The sequence below is a fragment of the Scomber japonicus genome, chromosome 6 (genome assembly GCF_027409825.1).
Source record: "Scomber japonicus isolate fScoJap1 chromosome 6, fScoJap1.pri, whole genome shotgun sequence".
In the NCBI taxonomy this organism is placed as follows: Eukaryota; Metazoa; Chordata; class Actinopteri; order Scombriformes; family Scombridae; genus Scomber; species Scomber japonicus.
In genome coordinates this window covers 22,305,855-22,332,843 of record NC_070583.1, presented here as the reverse complement: position 1 = coordinate 22,332,843, position 26,989 = coordinate 22,305,855, and the positions used below count along the sequence as shown (strand labels likewise).

Here is a 26,989-nt window from a genome sequence, read left to right as displayed (position 1 = left end):
GTGATGCTGAACACACTCTTAAGGAGAGACAAGTAAGGGGTGCTGATGTGTCTTCCAGATGGAGGCGTCACAGGGTCAGGGTTCGCATCAGTTTGCGGTGTTCTGATGAATACTGACATGTCTCGTGGTGACAAGATTACAGTGTGATTGGCTGGCTAGTGAGAGGCAGACAGGAGGGGATGCATCTAAACCTACAGTCTATGATCGGAAGCTCTCTCATGTTGAAGCTGAGAAAACCCTGCAGGCACTTTACATTAATGAACCTTTCATTTCTACATGACAACATTTTAATGAAGGCATTTTTGATGCGTGAGGTAATTTATTTTATGAATGCGGTTCCATGAGTGTTGTTGTTATGGAGTTTTAACACACATTCTTACCTACCAGTCAAATAAATAAACACTTTGAGGGTTGCTGGCAGAGCAAGTTCACACTCAGTTATTCAACAATTTATCTTTTTCTGTTTTGCTCTATTTATTTTGCTTATACACCAGCACAGTAGCCCTTAGCGTAATGCTTTACCAACAAATCACAACAGAATTATTTGTCTTACTCACAGACGTTGAATGCAGTTGACACCACAGACATTTAAAAAAAATATAGCAATGTGAAAATATGCCATGTTTACCTTTGCCAGCAGGATTATGTTTTTGTTTTGTTTATTTGTCTGTTAGTTAGCAGAATATCTATGAAACCTGTCAAATGACTTCTAATTAATTTTGAAGAAATCTAGGCCATGAGCCCAAAAGCACTTGATTTGTATTTGGTCAGGATCCAGATACAGGTACCGATCCAATAATTTTTTGAGAAAAGGCTTTTTTCTGCTCTATTTTCTCATAAACTAGAGCACCTTGACTGAAAAAAGATCTGGCACATGTTGTAGATGATTGTCTCCCATTATGCGTATTTGGATTCAGATCCAAAGCAAATGCAGATTACAAACTTCTAAACATGTTTTTATTATTAAAAGAACACATTTACAGGATTGTTCTGTTTCTCCAAGTGCTGTCTAGTTTTGTTAGACATATACATGTTGCTAAATGTTATTTTTTAACTTAGAATGTAATTCACCCGTCTCATAATACAATTTTTTATTGCCCTGAACTCAGTGTACCTCACTTTTCTAAAGACCGTTATATCTAAAAGGATTTGCATAATTGAAGTACCATATATGTTCACCACAAACTGTCATTACATCTGTTGCACAGAACAACTGCTTCCATGTTTGGTACTCAGGGGGATGGTAGACAGGGAAAAGGGTCTCCAATTAGTCTATGATCCTGTGAAAATCTTTTCCATTTGACTAGGAATCGTCTGCCACTTGGCCTTTCCAGCTGCTTTCACCCAGTCCCTGCTATGAAAGAGATGATATTGAGATTATCAGGCAATGACAGCTGCCTGTTACAGACTCCGTCAGAATGTCAATAACCTGAGCAGTGATGGTGGGGGAGTGATAGCAAGAGGCAGAAAGAGGGGGATGGACTGTTACCAGAGAAAGGAAATTATGGCAGGCGTTGAAATAAGTTCCATGTAACCAAATATACCCCCTCTCTTCCTCCAGCTTGGTGACACTGGCACCTACACCTGCATTGCCTCCACACCCAGCGGTGAGGCCTCATGGAAAGCCTATTTAGAGGTCCAAGGTTAGTGAGATTTTGTTTGTCCACAAACTTTTCTACTAACAGCTGTAGAGTTTATCATTTTTAATTGTATATGTTGTACTAATATTTATTCTGAAATGCAAAAGAACTAGCCAGATTGGAGGAGTGTCCTGATGAACAGTAATACACTATATTCTCACCTGTTTCCTTTCCTCTGTCTGCTCTACATTTAGAGTTTGGTATTCCAGTCCAACCAAACAGACCTACTGACCCAAACCTGATCCCCAGTGCCCCTTCCAAACCTGAGGTCACTGACGTTTCCCGGACCTCTGTCACTCTTTCCTGGAAACCTAATCTTAATGCTGGAGCCACACCCACCTCCTATGTAATAGAGGCCTTCAGGTAAAACTATTTATCTTGACCATTTAATAAACAAATAATTGCGTGGATGTATTAACACTTTTTAATCCACAATTCTCTTTGTTGTGTGTCCACAGTCATGCATCAGGGAGCAGCTGGCAGACCCTGGCAGAGCATGTGAAAACTGAGTCATTTGTACTGAAGGGCTTAAAGCCCAGTGCAGTCTACCTCTTCTTAGTACGGGCAGCCAATGCCTATGGGCTGAGTGATCCCAGTCCTATCACTGATGCTGTGAAAACACAAGGTGAGGACTCTTTATTCTTTTTTTCCCCTTTTGGTTAGTAGTTTTAGGCTATATCATTCATTTCTATGTGCATCTGCATACAGATATCCCCCCTACTAGTCAGGGTGTGGACCATCGTCAGATCCAGAGGGAGTTGGGGGAAGTGGTCATCCACCTGCACAACCCCACCATTCTCTCCTCCTCCTCCGTCAGGGTACAGTGGACGGTGAGTATCAAGAATACCTGAATGTCTATTGACTGTTTTTAATACAGCTGCAGTCAGCTACAGATTGCCATATGGATCATTAGTATAGCTGGTCACCAAAGCTCCATGGTTAGTTTAGTTATGCGTCTACGGTCAATTTGTCAGGCCATTCAGCTGAGCTTAAGTGTTAACATCCTCACACCCTATAGTGGAAGGACACTGCAGAGAGCAGCCTGGAACACAGTCTTAGTGGTCTTAGTGTCCATCTGGCATGGGCCTGAGCTGGTCGGCTGGCAAGAGGCCAAAGATCTGCAGCCATGCCCACAGTGGACCATGCAATCCTGCCCAAAAGCTAGACTACAGAGCACAGCTTTCTGCAATAGGCCATATAATACATATAGCAGTGTGTGGCGTGCCAGTCTGTGCCCTCTCAGATTGAAAACACTTCACGGCTGTTAAAATAATACATGTGCAAAGGAAGAGGCGGCCAACTCATGCTCTTAAGTGGAAATGGCTTACAGATGTTAAAGCGGATAGGTGGGTGAGGAAGAAGGATAGAATTGGGAGCTTATGGTGACGTTTCTTTGCCCTTTCAAGCTGAATATGAAGTAGTGTGTGTCCACATGAATTTGAGCTGCTTTATGTCCTTTTTTAGAATATGACATAGTAAAACTGCAGATTATAGCTTTCTCGTTACACAGCAGATATCTGTTTTCAGAATGGTCTTTGTTTTAACTGAAGGTACACTCAAAAATGTAATGCCACCTCTATATTCCCAGGTATTGTGAAGTGCCACAGTAAATGAGTAAATGATGAATGGGAATGGGAAACATGAAAAGGATACTGACATGTCAAGACTGATTTAAAACATCACTGCCCAGTTACCCTGTCTCCTTGGAATGTTCCAATATGAGGGAGACTGACATTGTAGTGCCACAGTTTCCTTGTTTTGTGGGGATAAATCTATTCCCAGTGTGGAGTTTTCCTTTGTGTTGTGGTAAATGGTTGCACAGTTTTCAGGCTAATGAAGACCACCTGAGCCAGCAGCATATTTTATGGGGGAGGGATAAAGAAATCACTACAATCTTTACAAGCCAGTGCTGCTTGCCTTCCACAGGGACTTGTAGGAATATTAGCATACTGGATAGCGGTTATTCTTTTCTCTAAACATTCTGGATCATAAAGCAAAATTAATTATCCCTAGATTAAACTAACAGACAATTGCCTTACAATTACATGTGTCCTCTTTATTTTGCTACATCAAACCCCATTTAACTTTGTTGTATTCTCGACTTCTGGTACTCCTTATAAATGTCCCCTTTCCCCCTCTCCCTTGACTTCAGCAGCCAGTCAGTACACTAGAGAGCAAGACAGGATGAGACAGGCTGTTCTGGGAGCCTGGGCCCTATTTAACCAGCTCCAGACTTAGAGGAACCTCTGGCCAATGACCTCATACTGCGGTTTGCACAAATCGCTGCTGATCCAAATGGCGCATAGACAGACAGTCAAAAAGAAAGATGTAGATGTGGATGGATAACCAGAGGGGTGATGTGATGAGTTAGCACACCATTCAAAGCAGTGCCTGGTGTATCGCAATCCATAGCTGTCCAGGAATGCTACAGTCTGTTACATTACTATCATTTTTCAATGGTAACAATGAAGCACCTAATCAAGTCAAGCTGACATCACCTTTTGTCTGTGTTCTCACTAGGTGGAGCAGCAGGTGCAGTATATCCAGGGCTATAAGGTGATGTACAGGCCTTCACCAGAGGGGCAGCAGAGGAGTGAATGGTCTGTGTTTGAGGTGCGAACCCCTGGGGAGGACAGCGCTGTTCTGCCACAGCTTCGGAAGGGAGTCACATATGAATTCAAAGTCCGCCCCTTCTTCAATGAATTCCAGGGAACAGACAGTGATGTCAAAATTGGCAAGACACTGGAGGAAGGTGGGGGATGTGTATGAGTGTGCGAATGTGCTTTAGTGCTTGCATGTGTGCAGGCATGTTTTCATGTTTACACAATTTTATACGCACAGTTTGCATGTGCAAGAGCATACAACAGCTGTTCACAGCAGGCAGTGAAGGAAGAATTATTCTACATTAAAATGTGGTGTATTCAAGCATGCTAGTGTGGATGTTCAGCTCTTTAAAAGACCCTATAGAAACCCATATGCTACACTCCAGTACAAGGGTTGTACTAATTTTTCATAGGGTGTGGTTATGACAGTCTCATAAGGTTTGGTTGAAACCCAACAGCAAATTTTAATCTGTAGTGAACAGTTAAGAGAAATATGAGTATAAAGTGTTTACTGGAGAGTATGTGTGTGTTGTTTGCGTGGGAGTGTTTTGATCTTTTTCTGCTGAATTCTCTTTTGTTCCCACTTTTGTTGATAATTGTTTTCTGAGCTCTATACATGATGTTTGTTCTCTCCTAAGCAGAAAACTGCCTGTTTTCATAGCACTCACTCACACTATGATTATGTCTTTTATATTGCATTCATAATTATTTGAGTTTAATTATCACAGGGTTAGAGTTCGCACACTAGCACACACCCCACCAACATAACTCACTTTCTGTTCAGAGTAAACAGTTATTTTCTTTTATTCACCCCAAAAGCATTTATATTTAAGTGTTCAGATGAAAGCTTCCTAATTTTGATTATTAGTCCTTTGTTCTCACCTCAGTTTTAGTCTCACACAGAGATAAAGGACACATTTTGACAGCTAAACGGGAAGGGAGATGCGGAGAGACTGCACGCATTTATGAAAAAAAAATCAGTATCATGTATGAAGGTGTGTTCTTTATATCTTTTGTCTACCCGCCTTCAGCCCCCAGTGCCCCCCCTCGTGAGGTTACAGTGACAGAGAGCGGGGATAATGGGACCGCCATCGTGGTCTCCTGGCAACCCCCTCCAGAAGAGGAGCAGAATGGGGTGGTCCAGGAGTACAAGGTAACACAAAAAAAACAGTGTGCAGATTCCCTAAAGTGTGTGTAAGTGGGACTCACACTGTAGAGACACAAAGGAAACAAACAGGGATGCAGACTGAGCAGATAACAGAGACATTGCACAGACATGGGAAGGTAACAAATTCCTGGATGCATCTTTGTAGACTCTTCAGTGCTCTTCCTCTGTGTGCAGACAGAGCCCCCAAGACTAAGAATAAAAGGAGTCAAAAGCAGAGTAGCTGATGAAAACTGTTGTGAAACAGTGCCATCTGCTGGAAATTCTGGATTACTACATTGTGTGGCATTTCAAAGACGTTTGGTGGGGCAATTTATGTGGTAGTTATTGCTGGTTTTCTTATTAATTTAATGGTATTCAGTACTGTCCCTATGTGTTTTGTGGGGATAGAAGGTTTGGCTTCAAATGACTGATGCTGTATTTTAATAAGCCTACTGTACTGATTCAAGACATACTTAAAATAATTTGACATTTAAAAAGCAAAATATTTCATGTTTTCGTAGAGATATTCATGTAGGGGCAGGTAGTACATATGGTAGTGGGAGAGAGATGATAATGACCAAGGACAAAATAATAAAGAGACAGACCTCTATTATAATTCCAGTCATTTCTCAGGTCTAGAGCTGCACTAATGCATCATTCAACCTATAGCACCTCTTTCTGAGACCCCTTTTCCTCCTTCTAACTTGATAATGTATGCTCTTAGTGTGATAGCCTTACTTTGGACAGTGCTGTTCTCTCATACATTATGCTGTGGAAGAAGTCCTGTATTTTAATTGGACAGCCTTTTTGTGTCACAGGGAATATAGGTTAGTGGCAGAAAGAGAGATGAGGCAGAGAGAGTGAAAAAGTTAAGCCACTGTTCATTTTCCAGGTAAATGTTTTCTTGTGATAGGCTTTAGAGTAATTTCATGGTTTTTAAGTCCAGCTCGAGAGTATTCCCTGCTCATTACTGAGCTGGGTACCCAGCGGCTCACATCACATTAGTACAAATACACACCCAAACGCACACATGTATAGTACACTCCTAAGGAAGTGTGTATGTTAACCTAGTTAACCAGTGGGAGGAGGTTGGGGGTTAAGAAAGCAGAATGTCAGGGGTTCAGGATGTGGAGGTCTACAGGCCTCATGTTGCGGTGAATGTGTAGTTCTCTTTGTGACCCCTGTTTGAGTCAGCTTAGGAGATTGCTCTCCTTCCTGGGAGTGACAGCACTTAGCGTCTGCTGAAAATGGGTTATTATGGGGCAGATTACTTATCCCCATTTGTTTTTCATGGGCTGAAGGCTACACCAAGACGTTTTTTGCAGCTACATCAGGTAATACTCACTCTGTGTTCAGAAGAGACTGTAAAGCATAAATCCATGTTGTAAAATGTTTTCCTACTTCAGAGATGTAACACAATACCCATGGTGCGCTACAACTGTGTACTTGCAGCACCAACCAGTTATAGGGACAAAGATCATTGGCAGCTACCAAACTGAATGTTGTCACAAAGCCTTCATAACATTTCCTCATTTTCCACTTTGTCTTTGTCTCTGTTATGGCAGATTTGGTGCTGGGGGAATGAGAGCAGGTACCACATCAATCGCACAGTTGACGGCTCAACCTTCTCCGTGGTGATTCCCAGTCTGGCCCCAGGGATCCTCTACAGTGTGGAGGTAGCAGCTAGCACTGGGGCCGGACCTGGGGTCAGGAGTGCTATCCACTTTTTCAAACTTGGTAAGTAGAAACATCCTCTAGGTTTTCTATGAGTTCATAATATTGTTTTGTTTGGCTTCCAGTGGATACATTGGCTGTTTTTCAATACGTTGTCCTCTGGCAATCCTGGCACACAAAATGAAGCTCAATCATTGACAAATAATTATGGCATTAATCCAGTCATCTCAAATTAAGAGCTTTTCAGTGATATGACTTTGACTGCCAAGTAAACAGACAGTTTACGTAACTCCTGTCTTTGTAGTAATGGACATGTTCAAGTCTCTGCCTGCTCTCACTTTCATTATCAACAGTAATGCTTAAAACGGTAATTGAAATGATTACTGTTATACTAACATCATCAAACTTGCCACGGAAGTGTATGAGAAGTTTGAATGACAGGGAACTTTCAGGGTGCAGATCTGTCTGTTCAGTTTTTGTTCACATTAAATTGGCTTTTTCCCTCGCCTGCCTAGCTGGCACTGTGATCAACACAGGCACATTAAATCCCTGTGTGGCAGAGCCGTTGAGCTAGCTACTCCACCCTGCTCCGCTCCAGTCAAGGATGCAATGTTTTCTGCCTTTGTTCCGCTTCAAACAATAAAGGCAATAATGAATCCTGCAGTCTGGGCTCCTTCATGACATTAATGTTAAGGAACACAGTGACCGTATCAGGGCAAGTTGTTGTAATTTACTTCTTATATTTTGGTCTTCTTGTTTAGACGGACAGATTCTTTGAGAAATTTGGTCAGTGTTATTCCCCAAAGCTCTGAGTGAGCTTACTCAGCTGAGGAATGGAAAACACATGAATAGCAGAATGAGGCAGAGAGAGAACTCCATCTGGTTTTAAATGTGTGATTGAGTAGGCTGGGATGGGCATGAAGAAGCATCAGCTGTGACTGATACAATTTCTCTCACTTGAAGAGTTCCTGTGGTGATTGTTGCCATGTTCCAACACTGGACTGGAACAATGTGCCTCGGGGACCAGCGCTTCACCCAAATGCATTTGTCACACATGGAGCTTGTGTGCGTCATCTCAGCCTAGATACCTGTACAGTTCCTTGTGGGCTGCTTAGTCACATTGGCATACTTCGTTCACTCGGCCAGACAGAGCCGCAAATTGAGAAGACAGAAAAGTGAGAAGACAGCCGGCAGAATAGAGACATGGACTGAGTGTGTGAAACAAAAACATACATAAAGATATGGAGGGGTAAAGGCAGGGAGCTGGTTTCTTTAGGGACATATTTTTGCCTTTGGCTTAGAGAGTTGATAGAAAAAAGAGTGGCTCCCACATGAAAGACTTGAGAAAAAGAGATGAGGACAAAGTAACACGAACATGAAGAAATTTCAGAATGGCAGGGGGTGGGGCAACTCGGAGAAGTCTTTCATGTATCACGCATGAGGGAGAAACACAGAGAGAATAGACAGATGAGGAAAACAGACCAAGAGCAGGCTTTTGTGAGCAGCTGTACAGACAGTGCCTTTACAGTGCATTTCACAGCCGAAACAGCTTCAAGGCATTCACACTTCTGCTTTCCACAGATGTGCCTCAGTTTGCTAATTACTGTGGTGTCTGTATTTGAGGATAATCTCATTGGATTTATTTATATGATTATGAAACCACCATTGTGCAGAGTAAATGATGCCTGTCTATGTTTTCCTATCTGGTTCCATCAGGCTCGTGTGGTACACAGGCTCTGTTTGAATGTCTTCGGTTGCTTGCGTCTGCTCACCTGCCATTGTTGACTGGGATTTGCGATGAAAGCCTTTTTAATAATAGAGAGAAGCGATTCCATTTCCACAAGCCAGCATCTTACTCACCTGCTGAGCTGAAGAATCTTTTTTGTGTGTCACAAGACAGAGGAATGATCTTATTTAATGTACTGTTCTGACTCCATTTATTGTGAATATATTTTCCCTATTTCAGTCTTTTCCACTTGGTCTCAGTTTTAGGTTTTAAAATTTCCTCTGCTATTTTGATCACATTCATATCTCCCTTCATTTGTGTGTACTATCCGATGTTAAACCACCAAATGTATCTTTGTTACCCTTTCTAATCCTGCCCTCATATTTCCTCCAATCACTACCCCATTTCCCATCCTCAGATGCATCTGGGCGAATGTCAGAGACCATGCACCCAGAGAACCCCCTGTCCCGGCAGATCTCAGATGTTGTCAAGCAGCCAGCCTTTATTGCAGGCATAGGAGCTGCTTGCTGGATCATCCTCATGGTCTTCAGTATCTGGCTGTACAGACACCGAAAGAAGAGGAATGGCCTCTCCAGCAGCTATGCAGGCATACGCAAGGGTCAGTGTGCAACACTACACATTTTACAGTATTAGGACTTTGCACTTACAAAATTTGATGAGGAATTGTGTGTAAGTTTGTTAGTATGGTTGTTCTCTGTTTCAATTCTGTTTCCTCCATCTTTGTCGTCCCCCAAATTCTGTCAACCTATTTCACTTCCTCTCTCGGTAACACACAGAAATATGTCTTTGTGGAGCACTCAAGATGGAAGTACTCTCCTGTAGAGTATTAAGACATGATTTGAGCTCCTACTGAGAGTGCTGCGTGAAGACTTCTATTTCTTTTTCATACTTCTGTCACACTGGTTCTGCAAGGGTGCGTGAAGAGTGTTTTCACTGAAGTACATTTTGAGGTCCAACAACTCCTCCTTTAGCAACTCCCTTCTGACTGTGCTGAGAAAAAGGGACTGTCTTGCTGTAATGAAGGACATACTGACATTTTCACAAGCTTGAAGTGCTCTTCAAGCACTTGAAGTGCTACACACACCTGTGTGGTCTAATGATCAAACTTCTGATATTTTAATATGGTTTATGCTAATATAAAACAAAAAATTAACATAACATTGCAAAGGATATCTTGATCATTTAAGTCTGATAACACATTAATAGTAAAATGTTGTTAATCATAAAAATCATACTAGTGCAGTGCCCGTGCAAATTCTGTCTTTGCGTGTGTTTTTACTACAAAGTCAGACATCCAAACTCTCCCACATATTGATAGCGGCTACTTGACGCCCGCAAATGAGATCCAATCTCCCGGAATCTGGAACTTGCAAGCAAGAGCGCGCACTGGAGAGTGACTGCGCGTGTGTGTGACTATTAATGCAGCGCGTGTGAGAGCAAAGCGTCCTGATAGCTCTGTGTTGCCGCTTATCAGAGCAACACCCCCCCTCCCTTTTATTCGAAGTGTTTACAGCTTCATCCATTTTTTTGAGGGTCTGAAGTGTATATATATGTTGATGTTTACTCACATAAACTGTATAAGCTCTTCAGAGGCACAGTAGGCAGACCCCCCCCCCCCCCCCCCCTCAAAACACCCAGACCACAAGGGGCCGAGGTCTTTGTTGGCACTGGTAACTAAGAATGTTTTGAAAAGAGTATAATTGCAACCACATGAAGCAATAATCTGCACTCGGGGTGAAATAGGATGAATTGGGACTTGTGTGTGTTCATGTGTGTATGGTGTCGTCATATTCCTATTCCAGTAGTATTTATTTGTTGTTTTTTGGCTGACAATGAGTGTAATAGTGCAAGCCGACATTGCGCAATTCATTACATTATTACATAATGGCTGGAGACAATAATCCAAACAAATCAGAAATAAAATCTTAAAATTGTGGTAAATAAATAATTGAATAACAAATACTAGTGCAGTTACAATTGAATCTACCCTGGAATTGACGGTCTTAGCAGTGGAAACCTGATTTATGAGTTAAAAGGTTATATGTCACACAGACTGCCTATCAAGTATTAGTCTGTCTCCTCTTCAAAGGATTTCATCAAACTGATAAAAGCCATCCAAAAGCTCAAATCTTTAGACTCATTTGAGCATCAAGAGGAGATATTCAAACATGATAAGATGATTGTGGCATTTACAGGACATTTTCTGGCACAGGTATGGCATAGATAAATTGTGGAAATGAAAATGTGTATCTCTCTTCTCAGATTTCTCACTCAGATGTAGGTTTAGGTTGAAGTCAGCAATTCAAAAACGACAACAACAACAAAAAACCAAGCACATATTCAAGGCAGTGAACTGGGTGAAAACCAGCATGATGCAATGTTGCATCAACAGCAAATTTGACTTTAGTATTTATTGTGTAGAACTTCAAAGAAGGAAACAATACACTGCATCAAAGTGCATTTTATAGAATGAGAAGATACCCACAGACCACACTAGTCATTACACACACAAACTAAATCTTCCTGCAGTCATTTTCTGTTTTCTACAAGGGCACCTTCCAGGACAAAGTGTGAGTAATTGAGCTGTGTGGGTGATGATGTGAGTGTAAGAGATAGCAACAGATATCGCTGTGGTGTGTGACCCCCCTCCCAGCTGGGCTTTGACAGTCTGGGACAGGATTTGAACCAGCAGCTGGCTCAACACTCACTTTACCCCAGTTGGGGTCCAGGGATAACTGAGGGGATCAAAGACCAAAGGGCGGCAAGTTGCGTGTGAATACAGGCTAAAACACTTTTTGTGAAAGTGTAGTACATAACTGGGGTGCAGTTGTAATAAATATATTTTTTCACTTGAACATAAACTAGCCTATGTTGGGATAAAGAAAATAAAAATGTGTCACAGAAACCTATTTCAGATATTGTTAATGTACAATAATTCAATTCAAGGTTTTTTTCTAATTTTATTTCTCTTTTTTTTTCTCCAAACAGTGCCGTCCTTTACTTTCACTCCTACGGGTAAGCACTCTTCATACTGTTTTCACGCATTCACTAAATTTGTGCATCGGGCATTTCCCCCATATTGGATCTTTGAAACACTTAGCAGCAGCAGTCCTAACAGGTGAAAGCAACTGAATGTGTAGGAGTGAACGAGGGACACTATTAAATTAAAAAAGCCAGTCATTGTCAGAGCTTAAAGACCTACCCAGTAATAAATGTTCTACCAAATGTTTGGGTTGTGTCACAACATAATGCTAAAAGAGGAGTAGACTTCACTCCTGAGAGGCTGTTAAAACTAGTGGTAACTTGATCAAAGGGCTGCTGGCAACCACATATGAGATTTAAGAGAATGACACATCACCAGCACTCCAACACACCAATTAGATAGGCGAGTGGCAGCAGAGCTAAGGAGGTTATCTGTGAATTGAAGTGACACAGCGTAAAACAGATAACAGAAAAGCTTCTGTGTGCCTCTTTATCTTTCTCTCTGTGCGAGTTTGTATTTACAGCCCTCTCCCCGTCTTTTCTTTTTCTCATGGACTTTCATTTGTTCGTAATTCTTTGTTCCTCAGAGGTGTGTCTGAGGTTTTGACAGTGCTTAGTGTAATGGTGAATGTGGCACAGTAAATAAGTGAGAGGAGGTAAAAGTGAGAGAAACAATACTATACTGTGTGTTTGTGGCTACACTGGTTGATCCTGTCTGTGCAGAAGTCACATCTAAACAGTAGTAGTATTGTGTCTGTTGGCCTTGAGGCTCGCAATCAGGTAGAATAATTTGGCAAGCTTGTTTCGTGATCTGTTGGAAATCTTTCAGGTGAAACACACTCCTTGCTTATGTGGTAAGGTTTCTGTTTCTTTAAGGAGAAAATCCCTCCCCTGGTACCCAGTGGAAAACCACGACGTTACAGTACATTATGCTGATTTTAATCTAGAACCAGATTGTGATACTTTGGTTTGCATTACAGAGCTAATCTAAGAGTTCCTCTGGCTACATGCAGAGGCCAAAACCCATTCCCTGTTTTGAAAAATAGAAAGGGAACCGTCACAGCTAAGGCCCTACCTACCCCTCTTCCACCTTCTCTCCTCTCAGGGAAGAGATTGTAATTAAAGTTGGAAGTTTATCTCTCCTTCACACACCAGCAGCTTAAAGCTCCTTGAAAGAGTCCAACTTGCAGCGTGCAGAGCTTCAAACATACTGAACCCGAGCCAGACAACCAAAGAGCTCTGCATCTCTGTTCTTCATAAGCCTCTTACATATCCTCCTGCTTCTGTTGCTGTGTGTGACTCAGCCGAAATTAAGCCACACACACACACACACACACATCCATTCACTCACATGCTCACTTGAACTGATACGATACACACAGACACACGTACAAAGAAGCATACCTATCATCGCTCACTGAGCTAAGTTTGACAATTCAAAATCAAATTGATAATATTGTGTTGACCTTGTATGACAATGGCCAAGATGATGATGTGATGAAAGTAAAAATAGTGATGAAATCATTTTGAAAACTCATTATTGTCTCTCTTTTCAGTGGCATATCAGAGAGGTGGAGAAGGAGTGAGCAGCGCTGGAAGGTAAAATTTAATTTATTTCAAGAGTGTGTATGATGATATTACAAATATAAAGAACATTTTAGATAACAGAATGATAATTAGAGTTGAATCTCAAACACAATAGGATGGAAAATGTCTTGAAAACATGAGTAGGGTTGGGCAAGTGTGCTTTTCTTTGACAACCACTAGGGGGAGTGCTGTGACTTTCTAAAGCAGCATAGAGCAGAGGAGGGGTAAAGAGGTGGATAAAGTATGTTATGATACTAACAGGAACAAAGCCCCATACAGTCTGCTACGAGCCCATCCTCATCCCATATGGTGGAGAGCCACATCTAACCACAAGGCTGTGCCATAGCATCACCATGAAACATTGATGGAGACACATGCACACACATAGCAGCAACAGCATACCTCTTCATGTTGTGGAATGGTGCATTGAACTCAACAGTGAGACAAGACAGGTTAAGGCTTGGCAAACACTGTGGATCCATTAGATGACACTTGGCATGTTTTCATACAGCTGGAAAATAGTGAAAATTGAGTATGCAGGCAAAAAGAAAAACAATGTATTCATTTACTCCATACAGAATGTATGAAATGCTGTTATGTGTACATTTGTGTGTGATGATGTGTTAATGAATAGTTAGCTTGGAGCCATCAGCTGCAAATCTATATTCATTATATTATCCAGTTCTGTGATTGAATCCCATACGCAGCAAGGCTCTGTCAGCTCTGCACTAAGACAATGGCCATTCAATATCAACATACAACTGCCGGGTTGATTGAGGAGCTATTGTGAGATTGTAGTTGGCTGTACAAGACAAATGTGTTCATTACCCAAAATGAATCCAAGAAATGAGTAATTTGAGTGGGAATGAGGTAACTTAATTCAATGCTAATTCAGTGTTGGGATATGCAAACTGGAAGTCATTCTGAGGAGATTTGAATACTGAAACAATATATGGCCCTGGTAGAGTTGCCTGCATTCGCTTTGTATGCTAGATTAATTTATTTCATGAGCAATAGGAGGCTATTTATTTGCAGCCCTTTAAACATGCAGTGTTTGGCCTGAGGTCATGTTGTACAGTAGAATCCTGTTGAACAAGTGATCTTGTATTGTATTGGGATTAAAGGCAAAGAAACAGGAGCAAGACATGAAAACAATGGAAATGGATGTCCAGATAAATAGCTGCATGGGATTCTCTTCTTGTGCTGGAGTTTCATATCTTTCTTTCCTTATGGCTTAAAAAAAAGTTTTAAATGATAGAGATGTTGTGTGACACCATGGAATCTACTAAGGGAGAATTTGTGGTTCACTGGCTGTTTGAGATGTGCATTTCGCAACATCGGGAGTGAATTTTATCTGGCTGTCTAATCCAGGCGGATCACTAATGCTCACGAGGGCTCAGGGAAAGTGTCATCGGCTGTGGCCAAGTCAAGCACACACAATCTATTTAGCTGGATTTTTTTTCTAATGTGCTGCTCAGGCCAGAATGTATGTGTGTGTGTGTGCGCGCGCGCGCATGTGTGTATGTTTGTGTGGCCAAAAGGCAAAAAGTACTAAAGCCGGATTTCTAGTTTTTTCTATTCTCAGCTGCTGGATAAATAAACTCACCATAATCCTCTCTTTCAAATATTATGTTACTGCGGGTGTTTCAGTTCATTCACATAAATGTCATTGTGGTGTTGGCTCAGCCTCTTGCTATTGTTAACCATTTGGTCCCATTTTTTTGCAGGCCTGGTTTGTTAAACATTGGGGAATCTGCCACTCAGCCCTGGCTAGCTGACACATGGCCCAACTCCTGCTCCAACCACAACGACTGCAGCATCAACTGCTGCACTGCAGGCAATGGCAACAGTGACAGCAACTTGGCAACATACAGCCGTCCAGGTATGCCCTGTTGACACTATCATATGTAGGCAACAACCAAAACTCCCTTGAAATGCAACAATGCACTCCTTGACAAAATAACTGTAATGATAAGAAATGTAGGTGCTGGGGGATCTACAGAGAAAAAGGAAGTACAATCTGATATCTGGGTTAGCTCCCTAGAGAGTTTTTCTGTATATCTCTCCTTTCCGTGGGTCTTCACAAGAAAAAACTGAAGAAATATTAGGATTAAGAGTGCCTGTGTGCTTGTGTATTTGATTTATCTGAGGTTAAAGTAGAGCTGTTTTAGGCAGGAAATAAAAGGAGCACACTGAGAGGGGCTTATGGCTCTACTCTGTTGCTAATCGAATTGCTCTGCTGATTTCCATACTGTTGTTATAGCCAGTAATGTAATTTCCTCTAAGTGCTCAGTTATTTAAGAAATGTGAAGCGGGCGAAGAGGTCAAGGCTGGACTATAGGCAGTGGCCAAAACTAGAGTAAGAGAGAAAGAGAGAATGATGGAGGGAGAAAGGTGCACCTGGAACACCAGATGGAAGAGGGAGGAAATAAGTGATGAATAATAAGTATGCTAAAACATACTCAATGTATGGGCAGAGGTATAGAGCACAGATGAGTTAAAAAAGTAGGGTAGGTGTAGAGGAAAAAAGGTATTTATGAAACACAACCAGATGGCCTTTTAGTGTATTCAGCACTAATACAGATGTCAACAAAAAGGAAAAAAATTGGCCTTAAATCATAGGGAAAATGAACACTGTTACTCACACACACAGTGACTTATCTAAAAAGAGAACAGGGTAACACGGGCAGCCAAAAAATTCAGTTTGGATGACACATAACTTAATGTTATGAATTTTCAGCCTTGACCTAAGTCTTGAACAACCCTATCCTCGGAAACTTGGACTGCAATGAAATGCTTTCTATATTCTAAATTATGCACACTGGGACTATGCCTTAAGGGCAGCCCATAATTCCCATCTAGCTGTTATGCCAAATATCCATCCAGCCTTTCAATAGTTTCTCTGTACTTCAGACCTTTCCCAATGAGGATTAATAATTCATTCTGTAGACTTTATATTCATCAAGTTCTGTTTTTTCTTTGTGCTAATCACCCTTCTGAGGTTGAAATGTTTAACTCTACCATAATATGGTGTGAGATGTTTAACTGGGAATAACAGGCTAAAGGCAGCCCTCACTCTTCGCATGACACCCCACTGTATGACGCTAAGGAGCTTGCCAGACGCATGCTTTGTGTGTGTGCCAAACCTAAACTCTGCGAACATTAAGAGGATCACTGACTAGGTGACAGAGCAAAGAAAAAGGAGTTAATGTCCCTTTATCTCAGCCATAGGGGCGCTTTCACACATCAACCTTTGAAGTGTCAAGCTGTTCCCTGCTGCTGAAATGTGAGGCGCGTGGCACGAGCAATGTGCACCTATGGCCGTCCTTGGTATTTACCGCAAGGCTGGCTTTCAGATCTGCTGGAGGATTTGAATATTTTATGAGCCAGGGAAAATTGGATCTGTCAGTGGAGCTGTGCTTTTACTGCACGCCTCATTCCAGGTCTTTGATACAGACATGTCTCTCTGTCCCTCTCAATGAGCAAAGACGCTCCCACCGTCAGATGGAAAAGAACAGAGATGACACCCACATTGAGTCATGGGTGAAACTGAGGGGAAACTGTGTGAGAAAGGTGTAATACCACCTGTGTCACTCACCTAAAGCAGATCATCATTTGGCAAACAAAACTGAGACTTTAAACTAAACTACTAAATAGAGATGCCTCTGGTGGGCACAGTGATCCTTCAAAAACCTGAAATAAATATGTAAATGTGTCTTTCGCTTTCCTCAAATAAATGCTTTCAGCTCTGCAGTATATCAGAGGATGCCCTATTGTTTCAAAGCATTTACCGAACTGGCATACTGCTGCTAAGCTGATCAGCGGTAGACAAGATTGACTAAATAACCCTCCTCATGTTCTCCAGCGGACTGCATCGCCAATTATAACAACCAGATGGAAAACAAGCAAACCAACCTCATGGTGCCAGAGTCAGGAGTCTATGGAGATGTAGACTTGTCCAACAAGATCAATGAGATGAAGACCTTCAACAGCCCCAACCTAAAAGATGGCCGCTTTGTGGGTCCGGGGGGCCAGCCTACACCTTACGCCACCACCCAGCTCATCCAGTCCTCCATCATGGGCAACAACATAAACACCGATAGAGGGACTGGAGGGAGTGCAGGGGGACTTGGGGGTGGAGGGGAGGTGAATGAGAAACACTGCTGGAAGCCCACCTCAGCACATCAGCAGAAGCAGGAAATGGGCTCCCAGCTACAGTACAACATCATGGAGCAAAACAAGTTGAACAAGGGTGAGTGTGTGGAATACCCAGCAGCCATGGTTAGAGGTCAACTCCAAGCCATGATCTTCCTCCACTTGATTTTTCCCTCTGTTCTCTCCTCTCCCGGCTCTTTCAGCCCCACTGTGGAAGCCTGTAGAAGAGTTTCATCCTCATATTTTCCTTGGTTTTTGTCTCGCTCCTTTTCAGTCAACATAAGCGTCAGCACTCTTTCTTTCTGCCTGTCTGTATGGCATTCATGTAACCCCTAATCACCCTCCATGCAATCATGTGTAATCTTTGCTGCTAAATGTGGGCCAGGTCTGAGGTGCTGTCATTGTACGGCATCTGGGCTGTCTTTTTGTGATGAAGGCAGGTGTGAGGGTTTATCTTTGGTGTCAGATTTCTAAAGGAAAGACAAAGATAACTCTTGAATCTTTAGACTGTTTGAACGAAGCTATCATCGCCCTATTGTGCCTGCAGAAAGGGACCACATCTGGTGTGATAGTTTTGAGATTTTTTTGTGCAGATGCTGCATGTGCTCAAATACTTACCTGAAAATGATAAAGCATGAACAGCATGTCTAACACTACGCTGTGCTCAGTGTCATTCCATTTCATGGTATACAGACGTTTTGTCCATCTGATCAAATGGTGTTCTTCATTTCATTTTCTCTTATGAAGTGATTGCTTTCCTTGAACATTTCTATGTTAGCAAGATATCTGTCTGCCCAGGGCTGCACTAACCAAACACTCCATTCTCCCTACCATCAGACCGCTACAGAGGAGGTGACAGCCCTATGCCAGCCACTATTCCCTACAACCACAGCCATGACAGCCACACTGGGGGCTCCTACAACAGTTCTGACCGAGGCAGCAGTAGCACATCCGGTAAGGGGGTTGGGACATAGAAAGGCAGTCAGAGGTTATAATATCAATATATCACTTGTTGTTTGAAGTTTTATTTTTGTTATCATCTTTTTTTTGCTTCTTTTAATTTATCAGCCCAACTATTTTCATAGCTTATTTGTGTTGTAAACCATATAACATACATCTACAAAACTCCATTTGAAGATCCCAGTTTTCCTCAAAATCAACAAATTACTTTGAAATGCTAATAATGCATGCTTTAAAATAATAAATTGATTTCCAAGAAGAAAAATTGAAAGGAACATGCATTCAGACAGTGAAAACTTTCTGAATAAAAAGAGAAGAGGAAACTGCCAACAATGCCTCCAAACAAAGGCCAGACATTTGCTTGTGCCTTTTGTTTCCTGGGTGCAATGTCATCCAAAAAAATAATCTTATTTATTAACTCTTTTTTTCCCCTGCTTTCCATTTTATTTTCCATTTTGGCCTTGCTTAGTTTGCATTGGTTTTGCTAATTGGCTTTACTTTAATTCAAGTATAGCGCACCCTAATTTCATCAGGGCCTCAATGTCTGTCTGTGGACAAGGACAAATAATAACACATTGCAAACAGCATGCAACACTGCCACGTTAATGCCATGTATCCATTCTGATATTGCATTTCAAGTTCAAGTCATTAAGCCTTTACTGCTCTTTTCACCTTACAGCTCATTGGTTCACAATTCTAATAGTTTGGTATTAATTGGACCGTTTTTTCCTACCTTTTCTCCTGGTACGGGATAATACGACTGTGGGGAAATGACTGCGTTTTATAGTATTTCACATAATTTAATAACTGAAAAGTATATGTGCACACTTGCATAAAGTGGGGTTGCATTAGCCTTTGCACTCTCAAATGTACAACGAGCTTTTCTTTGACAGTCCGTCTTGTTAATGCTTTTATCTGCTGTCAATTCCTTACTCATTACCTTGTGATTTCTTCACATTAACAATTTATGTTTTTCAGATACAAGAAGAATATAAGTAGATTTCTTGTGACTGACAGAGTGTTTTTATTTTCCTTTTTTTTTGAGCAGGGAGTCAGGGTCAGAAGAAGGGAGTGCGCACCCCCAAACTACCCAAACAGAGCACAATGAATTGGGCTGACCTCTTGCCCCCTCCCCCTGCAAACCCACCCCCAAGTCGGAGCACAGAAGAGTACTCTCTATCGATGGTACAAAGGTGGGACACAGACACAAAGACACAGACAATCTGACATGCACCACACACACACACACACACACACACACACACACACACACACACACACACACACACACACACATAGTATTTAAATACTAATTCATTCTTCCTGCCTTTTCTCACATCAATTGCAAGCAATTGCCCCAAATGTTTTTTTTATCTATTAATGCAAGGTTAATGTCAAACCTTGATAGAAGGATGGCATGAATATTTAGTGATGTTTTTCAGGCTCCAGTATATGAAAACATGTTTTCAGTGAGTGATATGTGACTTGTCTGTTGGCAGCTGTGACCCAGACATGCAGTGCCCCATGCCCCCCTCTCACATGTACCTGCAGCCTGATGAGCTGGAGGAGGAAGAGGAAATGGAAAGGGGGCCTACTCCTCCCATCCGAGGGACAGCCTCTTCTCCTGCTGCTGTATCCTACAGTCACCAGTCCACAGCCACCCTCACCCCCTCACCCCAGGAAGAGATGCAGCCAATGCTCCAGGATGCACCTGACAGTCATGAACGCAGGTAAACTTGCAGAACAGCAGAAGAAGAGTGTTCAGGCTATGTAAAGAGCTATGTAAGCCTCATAGAGCAACATCATTTCCAAAGTATTATAAATTCATAACCGTTTTCCAAGTTATTGCCCATTAACTACATATTCAGTATATTATGCAGCACTGTTGGCCATTTTCCAAAAGCAGATTTTAGTTTAGCAGATCTTAGATTGATTTTTCTACTTTCCAGGGAGCTTTTTGTTTCAGTTCACCACAGCCTTAAAATCAACTTGAGGAATTTGAAAGTTGGCTAAGAGATTATTTTTTTAATCACAGTGTATTATCATTATTAAATTAGGTGGTGATGCAGCTGTGAACAGTAACTATTACAATAGTTACTATAACAACTTGATAGTAACTATCTTGAAAATCCTCCAAAATTCTCCAAATTCATATATTCCTTGACATCTATGATTTCTTGCTGATTTATATCTTGGTCTGATTTTTGGACAACATACAGAATGAGTTGACTCCCAAATGTTTGTAGCTTTGGTATTCTGTAGAAAATGATTAGCAGTAATGTAAAGTACACATTTGTAGTTAATTGGCAGTACAAGACATGCATAACCAGCACTATGATTTGTTGGTCAATTTGATCAACCATTTTTGAATAATTGATCCAAAATATAATAATTTTTTTGGGATTCTGATACCGTATGTCTTGCCTTGCAGGCGCCATGCTGTGAGCCCGCCACCCCCTCCAAGGCCCCTCTCCCCTACACACACATATGGGTACATTACCAGCCCACTGGCCTTGGACACTGATGGTATGGAGGAAGAAGAGGACATATTGGAGGAAGAGGAGGAGGATGGTGACGAGACTGATGCAGAGGTGGCTAAGATGCACTACCACCACACCCACCCCCATACACATCCTCACCATCCCCAGATGCATCCGAGAAGGTTGCTGCTGCGAGGCCTTGAACAAACGCCTGCGTCTAGCATGGGCGATCTGGAGAGCTCTGTGACCGGCTCCATGATCAACGGATGGGGGTCGGCCTCTGAAGAGGATAATGTCTCTTCGGGGAGATCCAGTGCCGTCAGCTCATCAGATGGATCCTTCTTCACTGATGCCGACTTTGCTCAAGCCGTTGCAGCGGCTGCAGAGTATACAGGCGTCAGGGTGGCTAAATATCCCAACACACAGGGCCAGGAAGTTGGAGGAGCTTCAGGTAGATTATATATGGTCAGCCACATCCACAAAAAATGTCACTGCAAGAATTTTAAGGATGGTTGGATAAGGAAAACTTTTCCCCTGTTTCTTTTCACAGCACGAAAATACCAAATGAACCCATCAAGCCACCGTCCTAGCAGTCCGGTGTCTACAGACAGCAACATGAGTATGGCAGCTGTACACCGGAGGCCTCCTAAGAAGCAAAAACAACATCCTGCGGGCCATCCAGGGAACCAGCGACGTGATCCCTATAATGAAGGTACATATGTTAGTAAATGTCAGTATCTTTAAAAATGCAATGATGAAAATATTTCATAACGATTTTCAAGATTAAATAAATCCTGTAAAAATCCACCAGTCTACAACTCAAATATGTTCAGTTTACTATCACGGAAAGCAACAAATATTCACATTTGTGAAGTTAGAACCAGATTATTTTTTCACAAACAATGACTCCAAACAATTTATCGATTCTCAATATAGCTGGAAATTAATTGAATAGTTAACAACTAATCGATTAACTGACTGATCATGTCAGAATTTTCACATGTAGAAGTGGGGTATGTTTTATAGCGAATATCTCTTATATTTTAGAAACTCTGAGTTGACGTATGTATGTGATAAAAAGGTATTAATTCTTTATTCAGACCACAAACAAAACAAGAGACAGGAAAGTAGCAGCAGTAGCAGGTTAGCTGTATCCCGCAAGTACACAGATGGCCAGTTTGTATCAATGGCTATCCCCCTATTCCCTCTGCAGATATGGAAGGGAAAAGTGCAGTTTACTATGATGTACTATCTGTAAATGACTGAGTATGGGCTTGCCTTGAGCCAGAGTTTTAATCATCTTCTCTCATGTGTTTATGCACATGCATGGCATCACTCCTCATCTGAGGCGGTGCTGAACAGATCGGGCGAGTGGTGGGCCGGAGGCCAGAGCCATAGTGGAGTGGGAGTTGTCTCAGGGGAGCTCTGCCCAGCTTGGCTGTGCTGACACTAGGATGTCCCTCCACTCTAGCCACTAATGAAATTGATCCAGGTGCTCTGGCTCATACTGAAGTGCCACCTTTCACTCCTCAGGGGCCAAACATAAACCAAACAGGCCTAAATACTGAAGCAGCTGTACACAGATGCAAAAGCTTTAACCTTGTTAAGTAAAAGAGCTATTGACTTTTTACAGAATCATTCTTTACAACACACAGTCTAACAGTGGAAAGCCACTCTCTTTCACTTTGATCTTGCAGGCATATAATTTCTCAAAATGTATCTGTATATGAGTGCGTGTATGCACACTCACCATGGTGTGTACTGTACTGTCCCAGAGCTGGCTCTCCTCTTAGTGTCAGGTGTCCTTGAGTGTTGGAAGCACTTGACAGGGAGATTTAATATCCAGCTCACTGGGAGCCAGACCAGCTATATCACTGCAGAAAATCCAACACCCCCCTCGAACTGCCGCCTCCTGCCATCATCCTTATATCCTGGCTCCTTCCCCATCCGCTGCCCCTCCCTTTAGAGTGATCTCTCCATCCCTCTCCACTCTCTCCTCTTCTCCCATGCTTCATTCTCCTCTGTCTTTGTTTGAGCAGCGAGGGGGCGGACTGACAGCTCTGCAGCTCTGTCTGTCCATCAGTCCTCCTGCTGATTGCATTTGATCTGAATGGATTGTTTTTCATTTGGAGGTTATTGCCTCCCCTGTCTCCTTCTCCTCTGTCTCCCAGTCCACCCCCACCCCACATACCCAGTCTGTGGTCTGGAAGACTGGTGTTGGGGTGATAGGTGAAAGAAGGTGATTTAATGAAATTTAAATGAGGACAAAAGAAATAAAATACTGACCATCTTTACTACACACACATAATATGATGTAATATATATTCCTATAATTCTTACATGACTCTACCTTTGCGGTTATTTCAAACACTAGACAACAGCACAATAAATAAAAAAAATACAATTGGCTAAAGGCAGAAAAAAAACAGCAAGTGAGGCAACCCCCCAATGCCTCAACCACCTCCCCTCCCCACCCCGTGCCCCCCTTTGACCTACTCATTTCACTCATGTTTGCACAGAGGATGTGGAAACACCCAAGTTATATTCCCCCCATGATTCATATTGTGTTTGACTCTAATGCCTTTGTCTACTTCCTCTCTGAACATAACCCTTTCCAGTCTCTTTTGATCTGTCTCTGCCTAATTAACCACCAAGACCTCTGATACACCCTCCTTGGCAAGCGCAGAGACACTTTTCAGACCTCAGCTCTGTCCTCGCCGATATTTCCTCATAAATCTAGCTGGCGCGCTGCTCCTCCCTTGTAGTGAGCTATATCTCACAGACTGTGGCATTGATCGGACTCTGACTGAGGCAAGACTCAGGAGGCAAGAGAGATATTAAAAATCTGCAGACGCCTCTCTGCTGTATGATATTGACTGGCCCCCTTTTGTATTCAGGAGGAGTGGACAGAGGTAGAAGATAATCAGAAAAGAGTATTGAAGCTGCCTGATTCCGCCAACAAAACATAGCAAAGACATCAACTGCCCCATTAGCCTTTTGTGTTTAAAAAAGGAATAAAAGCTTTGATTCTCCTCAAAGTCCAGTGCTCGACCATCTTAAAAGTGTTGAAGTGTCAGAATACAAGGTGTAAGAGTTTGCACTTGCTGCATTTATTAACTTTCTAATCCTAGTGGATTATGGGGTCTGGCCGCCAACAAAACCATCCTTCAGGTCGGAAGCTGATTTGAAGATGAAAGCCATCGATCGCAAGCAGACAAGGCTTTTCTCTCAACGTGTTGTTTAGATGGCTGTGGATGTGTGAGAGACCAGGCGGCCCACTGGCTGGCCTCATATGAATAATGGCTCAAGGACAAGCAGCATTGATTCATCGATGGGGGAAGTTGAGCAGGTCAGAGAGCCAGCTGCTGACCGTCATGCTCACTTCTTCTGCCTCTCTTGCCTCTCGCTCAAATCTCATAACTCTCTGGCAATGTATGGCCTCTTTAATGTTAACTGTTCTGTTTACTGTCTGCTCAGAGGAGTTTCCGTTGGGTATAGCCGTGTGTACATCAATGAGTGTATGTACACATACTGCAGCTGTGTTTGTGTATCACCTTGTAGGTGTGAGACAACTGAGTGACAGATGATAAACACTTAAGTTTCAAGAGTACACAGATCCATGTCCCTCAGTCTTGTGTAATCACCTAAACCCTAGTTTTTGAACTTGGTGTTTAATGTGTTCTTACTTCCTCTGTTTATCCTTCAGATCTCCCACCTCCGCCCATCCCACCTCCAGCAGTGCTCAAGTCCCCTACACACCCCTCCAAGGCAGCCCTGGAGGGCCGGGGAGTGGTTTCCCCTAAGGCAGGAGAGGGTCGAGACAAGAGAGGAGGAACAGGAGGCTATCGACCCAGAGAGGGCTCAGACACCAGAACCAGCTCCTCTGAACGCAAAGACGCTCAGGAGAGACAAAAGACTGCTCATGGAGGGAAAGGGAATAAACATGAGGTTAGCAACGCCAACAAGGCACGCCAACATGCAGGTACAATATCAAGTTAAATACTATTCCATTCGCCATATTCCTATTTTTATACTTTCTGAAAAGCTCAACACCTCCAATGTGTGTGCTCTTTGTCCCTAGGTACAGAGGACATTCTACCCTATAGCCGACCACAGTTCCCCACAGTCAACAGCCCCCGAGACCCAAGCTCCTCCAGCTCCATGTCCTCCAGGGGCTCAGGGGGCCGGCGGAGAGGAGATGGAGGCCGCAGGAACCCTGCAGACATGGGCCTAAACACCACGGGGGCCTTCCAACCAGGAGATGAAGAGCTAGAGGTACAGACAGTTATCAAGTTGACAAGCTCTCCCTCAGCAGATCTGACTGTAGCAGATTTATATAAATATGACTGACTGTTCAGAACGATGGATGCTAATCGAAATGTTTGTTTTTTTCATCCAGATGGCAGAAAGCTGAAGAATAGAGATGGTGAACAGGAGGAACTGTCCTGATTTTTCCAAGAGTGGAGCACCATTGTTTCTCTTACAATTTTAAATATCTCAGTATTGCACCATCATGTTGGCTGCCGTCATACTGTACATCAGTAGTGTTTCTTTACATCTGGAAAACAGACAAATGGGGTTTTTTTCTAACTTATCATTTTCTATGTCCATTAAAAAAAGGAAAGAGTGTCTAAAGATAAAAGAATGGTGCATTCAAAACAAAATGTGCAGTAGGATATTTATGTTTAATTCCAATGCAATATGGAGTGAAATCCTACTCCAGACATTGACATGACTCAGCTTGCCTTGACAAGAACTTTGGAGAGCCGATACAGTCAGATGTTACTGTAATAAAAAAGCAGCAAGCAGAGAGGGTTGGACTGTCTGTAAATATACGTGTATACATGATGTCCTCTTGTTTTACCCATTGTGGTACCTCAAATTTGTCTTCCTTGTTTTATTTTGCGAATTCTAATTTTATTATGTCAGTAAATATAATTATTTTATCATTTCCATCCATGTTGTAAATTGCTATATTATTTAGCTGCCCCAAGAAAGTGCCACTTTGGGATTTTTCTTTTTTTTTTCTCCTTTTTTTGTAATGCACTGTTATGTTTCGTGTTGTCGTCGATGTTTGTTATTTGTTTTACTTTGGTTTTAAAAGCACAATCACTAAACTTTATTTTAAACCATTCTATCTATTAACCTTTTTGTCTTACTGGAGGAAAACAGGTATGACAAAAGAGTCTAGTTAATCCTGATGATGATGATGATGATGATGATGATGATGATGATGATAATGATGTAGGTAAAGGTTGCTGTTTACGAAGGCTGTGCTTGAAAGGAGACTCCTTGCATTGTGATTGTCTCCCTCTCCAGTTCTGACGCTAACTCAAGTGATGAAAAAGACAGTTAATGTGAGTCATAGCTGCAATGTAAATATCTTTTCGCATTGACCATAAACTCAGCTATTGCACATTAATCGAAATGGTTATGTTGTCTACTAATGCACTTAAACGAATGTCAAATACAGGAAATAAGAGTCACTTTGGGAATCTGGAGAGGTTGTAATTGGACAAGAAGAGTCTCTTTTCTTGACAAGACAGGGGTAATGATCCCTGTTTTTTTTAAGGAGAAAGGGTGCTGTTGTTTATTCATAGGACATCTGCAAACATTTGTTTCGTAAAGCAAAAAAGTAAAAAGAACTAAAAAAAAAGGATGAATAAAAAGGTTCAAACTATACATGTTTTTTTGGTCATTTGTCAACATTCGATATGGTGGGTTTTTTCTATATTTCCCTTATTTAAGTTCCATAAAGAAACCAAATCAACAATGTCTTAGCCCATCTCGTAATACTTAACCACTTCAACCCCAAGCTCATTCATTCCTACTAAAGACTGAAAAAAACAGGTCTCAAATATATGGTTTAGTTTGTAAGACATTCATTTTCTAAAACAGCTGGGTACTGTTGTTTATAGCGAACATTACACAAGAGAAAATAGAACATTTGTTGGGCACTATTTTCATCTGCGGATCAATATATATGCATTCATAATAACTAGTATTTATTGTAG

At 42.0% G+C, this 26,989-nt stretch overlaps 1 protein-coding gene across 1 annotated transcript in view; it reads left to right on the top strand.

Moving 5' to 3' along the window:
- robo1 (roundabout, axon guidance receptor, homolog 1 (Drosophila)) overlaps nt 1-26,646 on the top strand; it is a 126,783-nt gene extending 100,137 nt beyond the window's left edge. The window contains exons 11-30 of the mRNA XM_053320755.1: nt 1,562-1,643; nt 1,835-2,003; nt 2,099-2,265; nt 2,349-2,470; nt 4,161-4,392; nt 5,275-5,396; nt 6,956-7,127; nt 9,209-9,409; nt 11,800-11,826; nt 13,350-13,392; nt 15,108-15,262; nt 17,246-17,632; nt 18,373-18,489; nt 19,544-19,688; nt 19,995-20,225; nt 20,927-21,426; nt 21,526-21,687; nt 24,682-24,957; nt 25,057-25,250; nt 25,375-26,646. Coding sequence (XP_053176730.1) covers nt 1,562-1,643; nt 1,835-2,003; nt 2,099-2,265; nt 2,349-2,470; nt 4,161-4,392; nt 5,275-5,396; nt 6,956-7,127; nt 9,209-9,409; nt 11,800-11,826; nt 13,350-13,392; nt 15,108-15,262; nt 17,246-17,632; nt 18,373-18,489; nt 19,544-19,688; nt 19,995-20,225; nt 20,927-21,426; nt 21,526-21,687; nt 24,682-24,957; nt 25,057-25,250; nt 25,375-25,389 — 3,519 coding nt within the window. The 3' untranslated portion in view covers nt 25,390-26,646. The remainder of the gene's footprint in view (nt 1-1,561; nt 1,644-1,834; nt 2,004-2,098; nt 2,266-2,348; nt 2,471-4,160; nt 4,393-5,274; nt 5,397-6,955; nt 7,128-9,208; nt 9,410-11,799; nt 11,827-13,349; nt 13,393-15,107; nt 15,263-17,245; nt 17,633-18,372; nt 18,490-19,543; nt 19,689-19,994; nt 20,226-20,926; nt 21,427-21,525; nt 21,688-24,681; nt 24,958-25,056; nt 25,251-25,374) is intronic.
- The last annotated feature ends 343 nt before the right edge of the window (nt 26,647-26,989 follow it).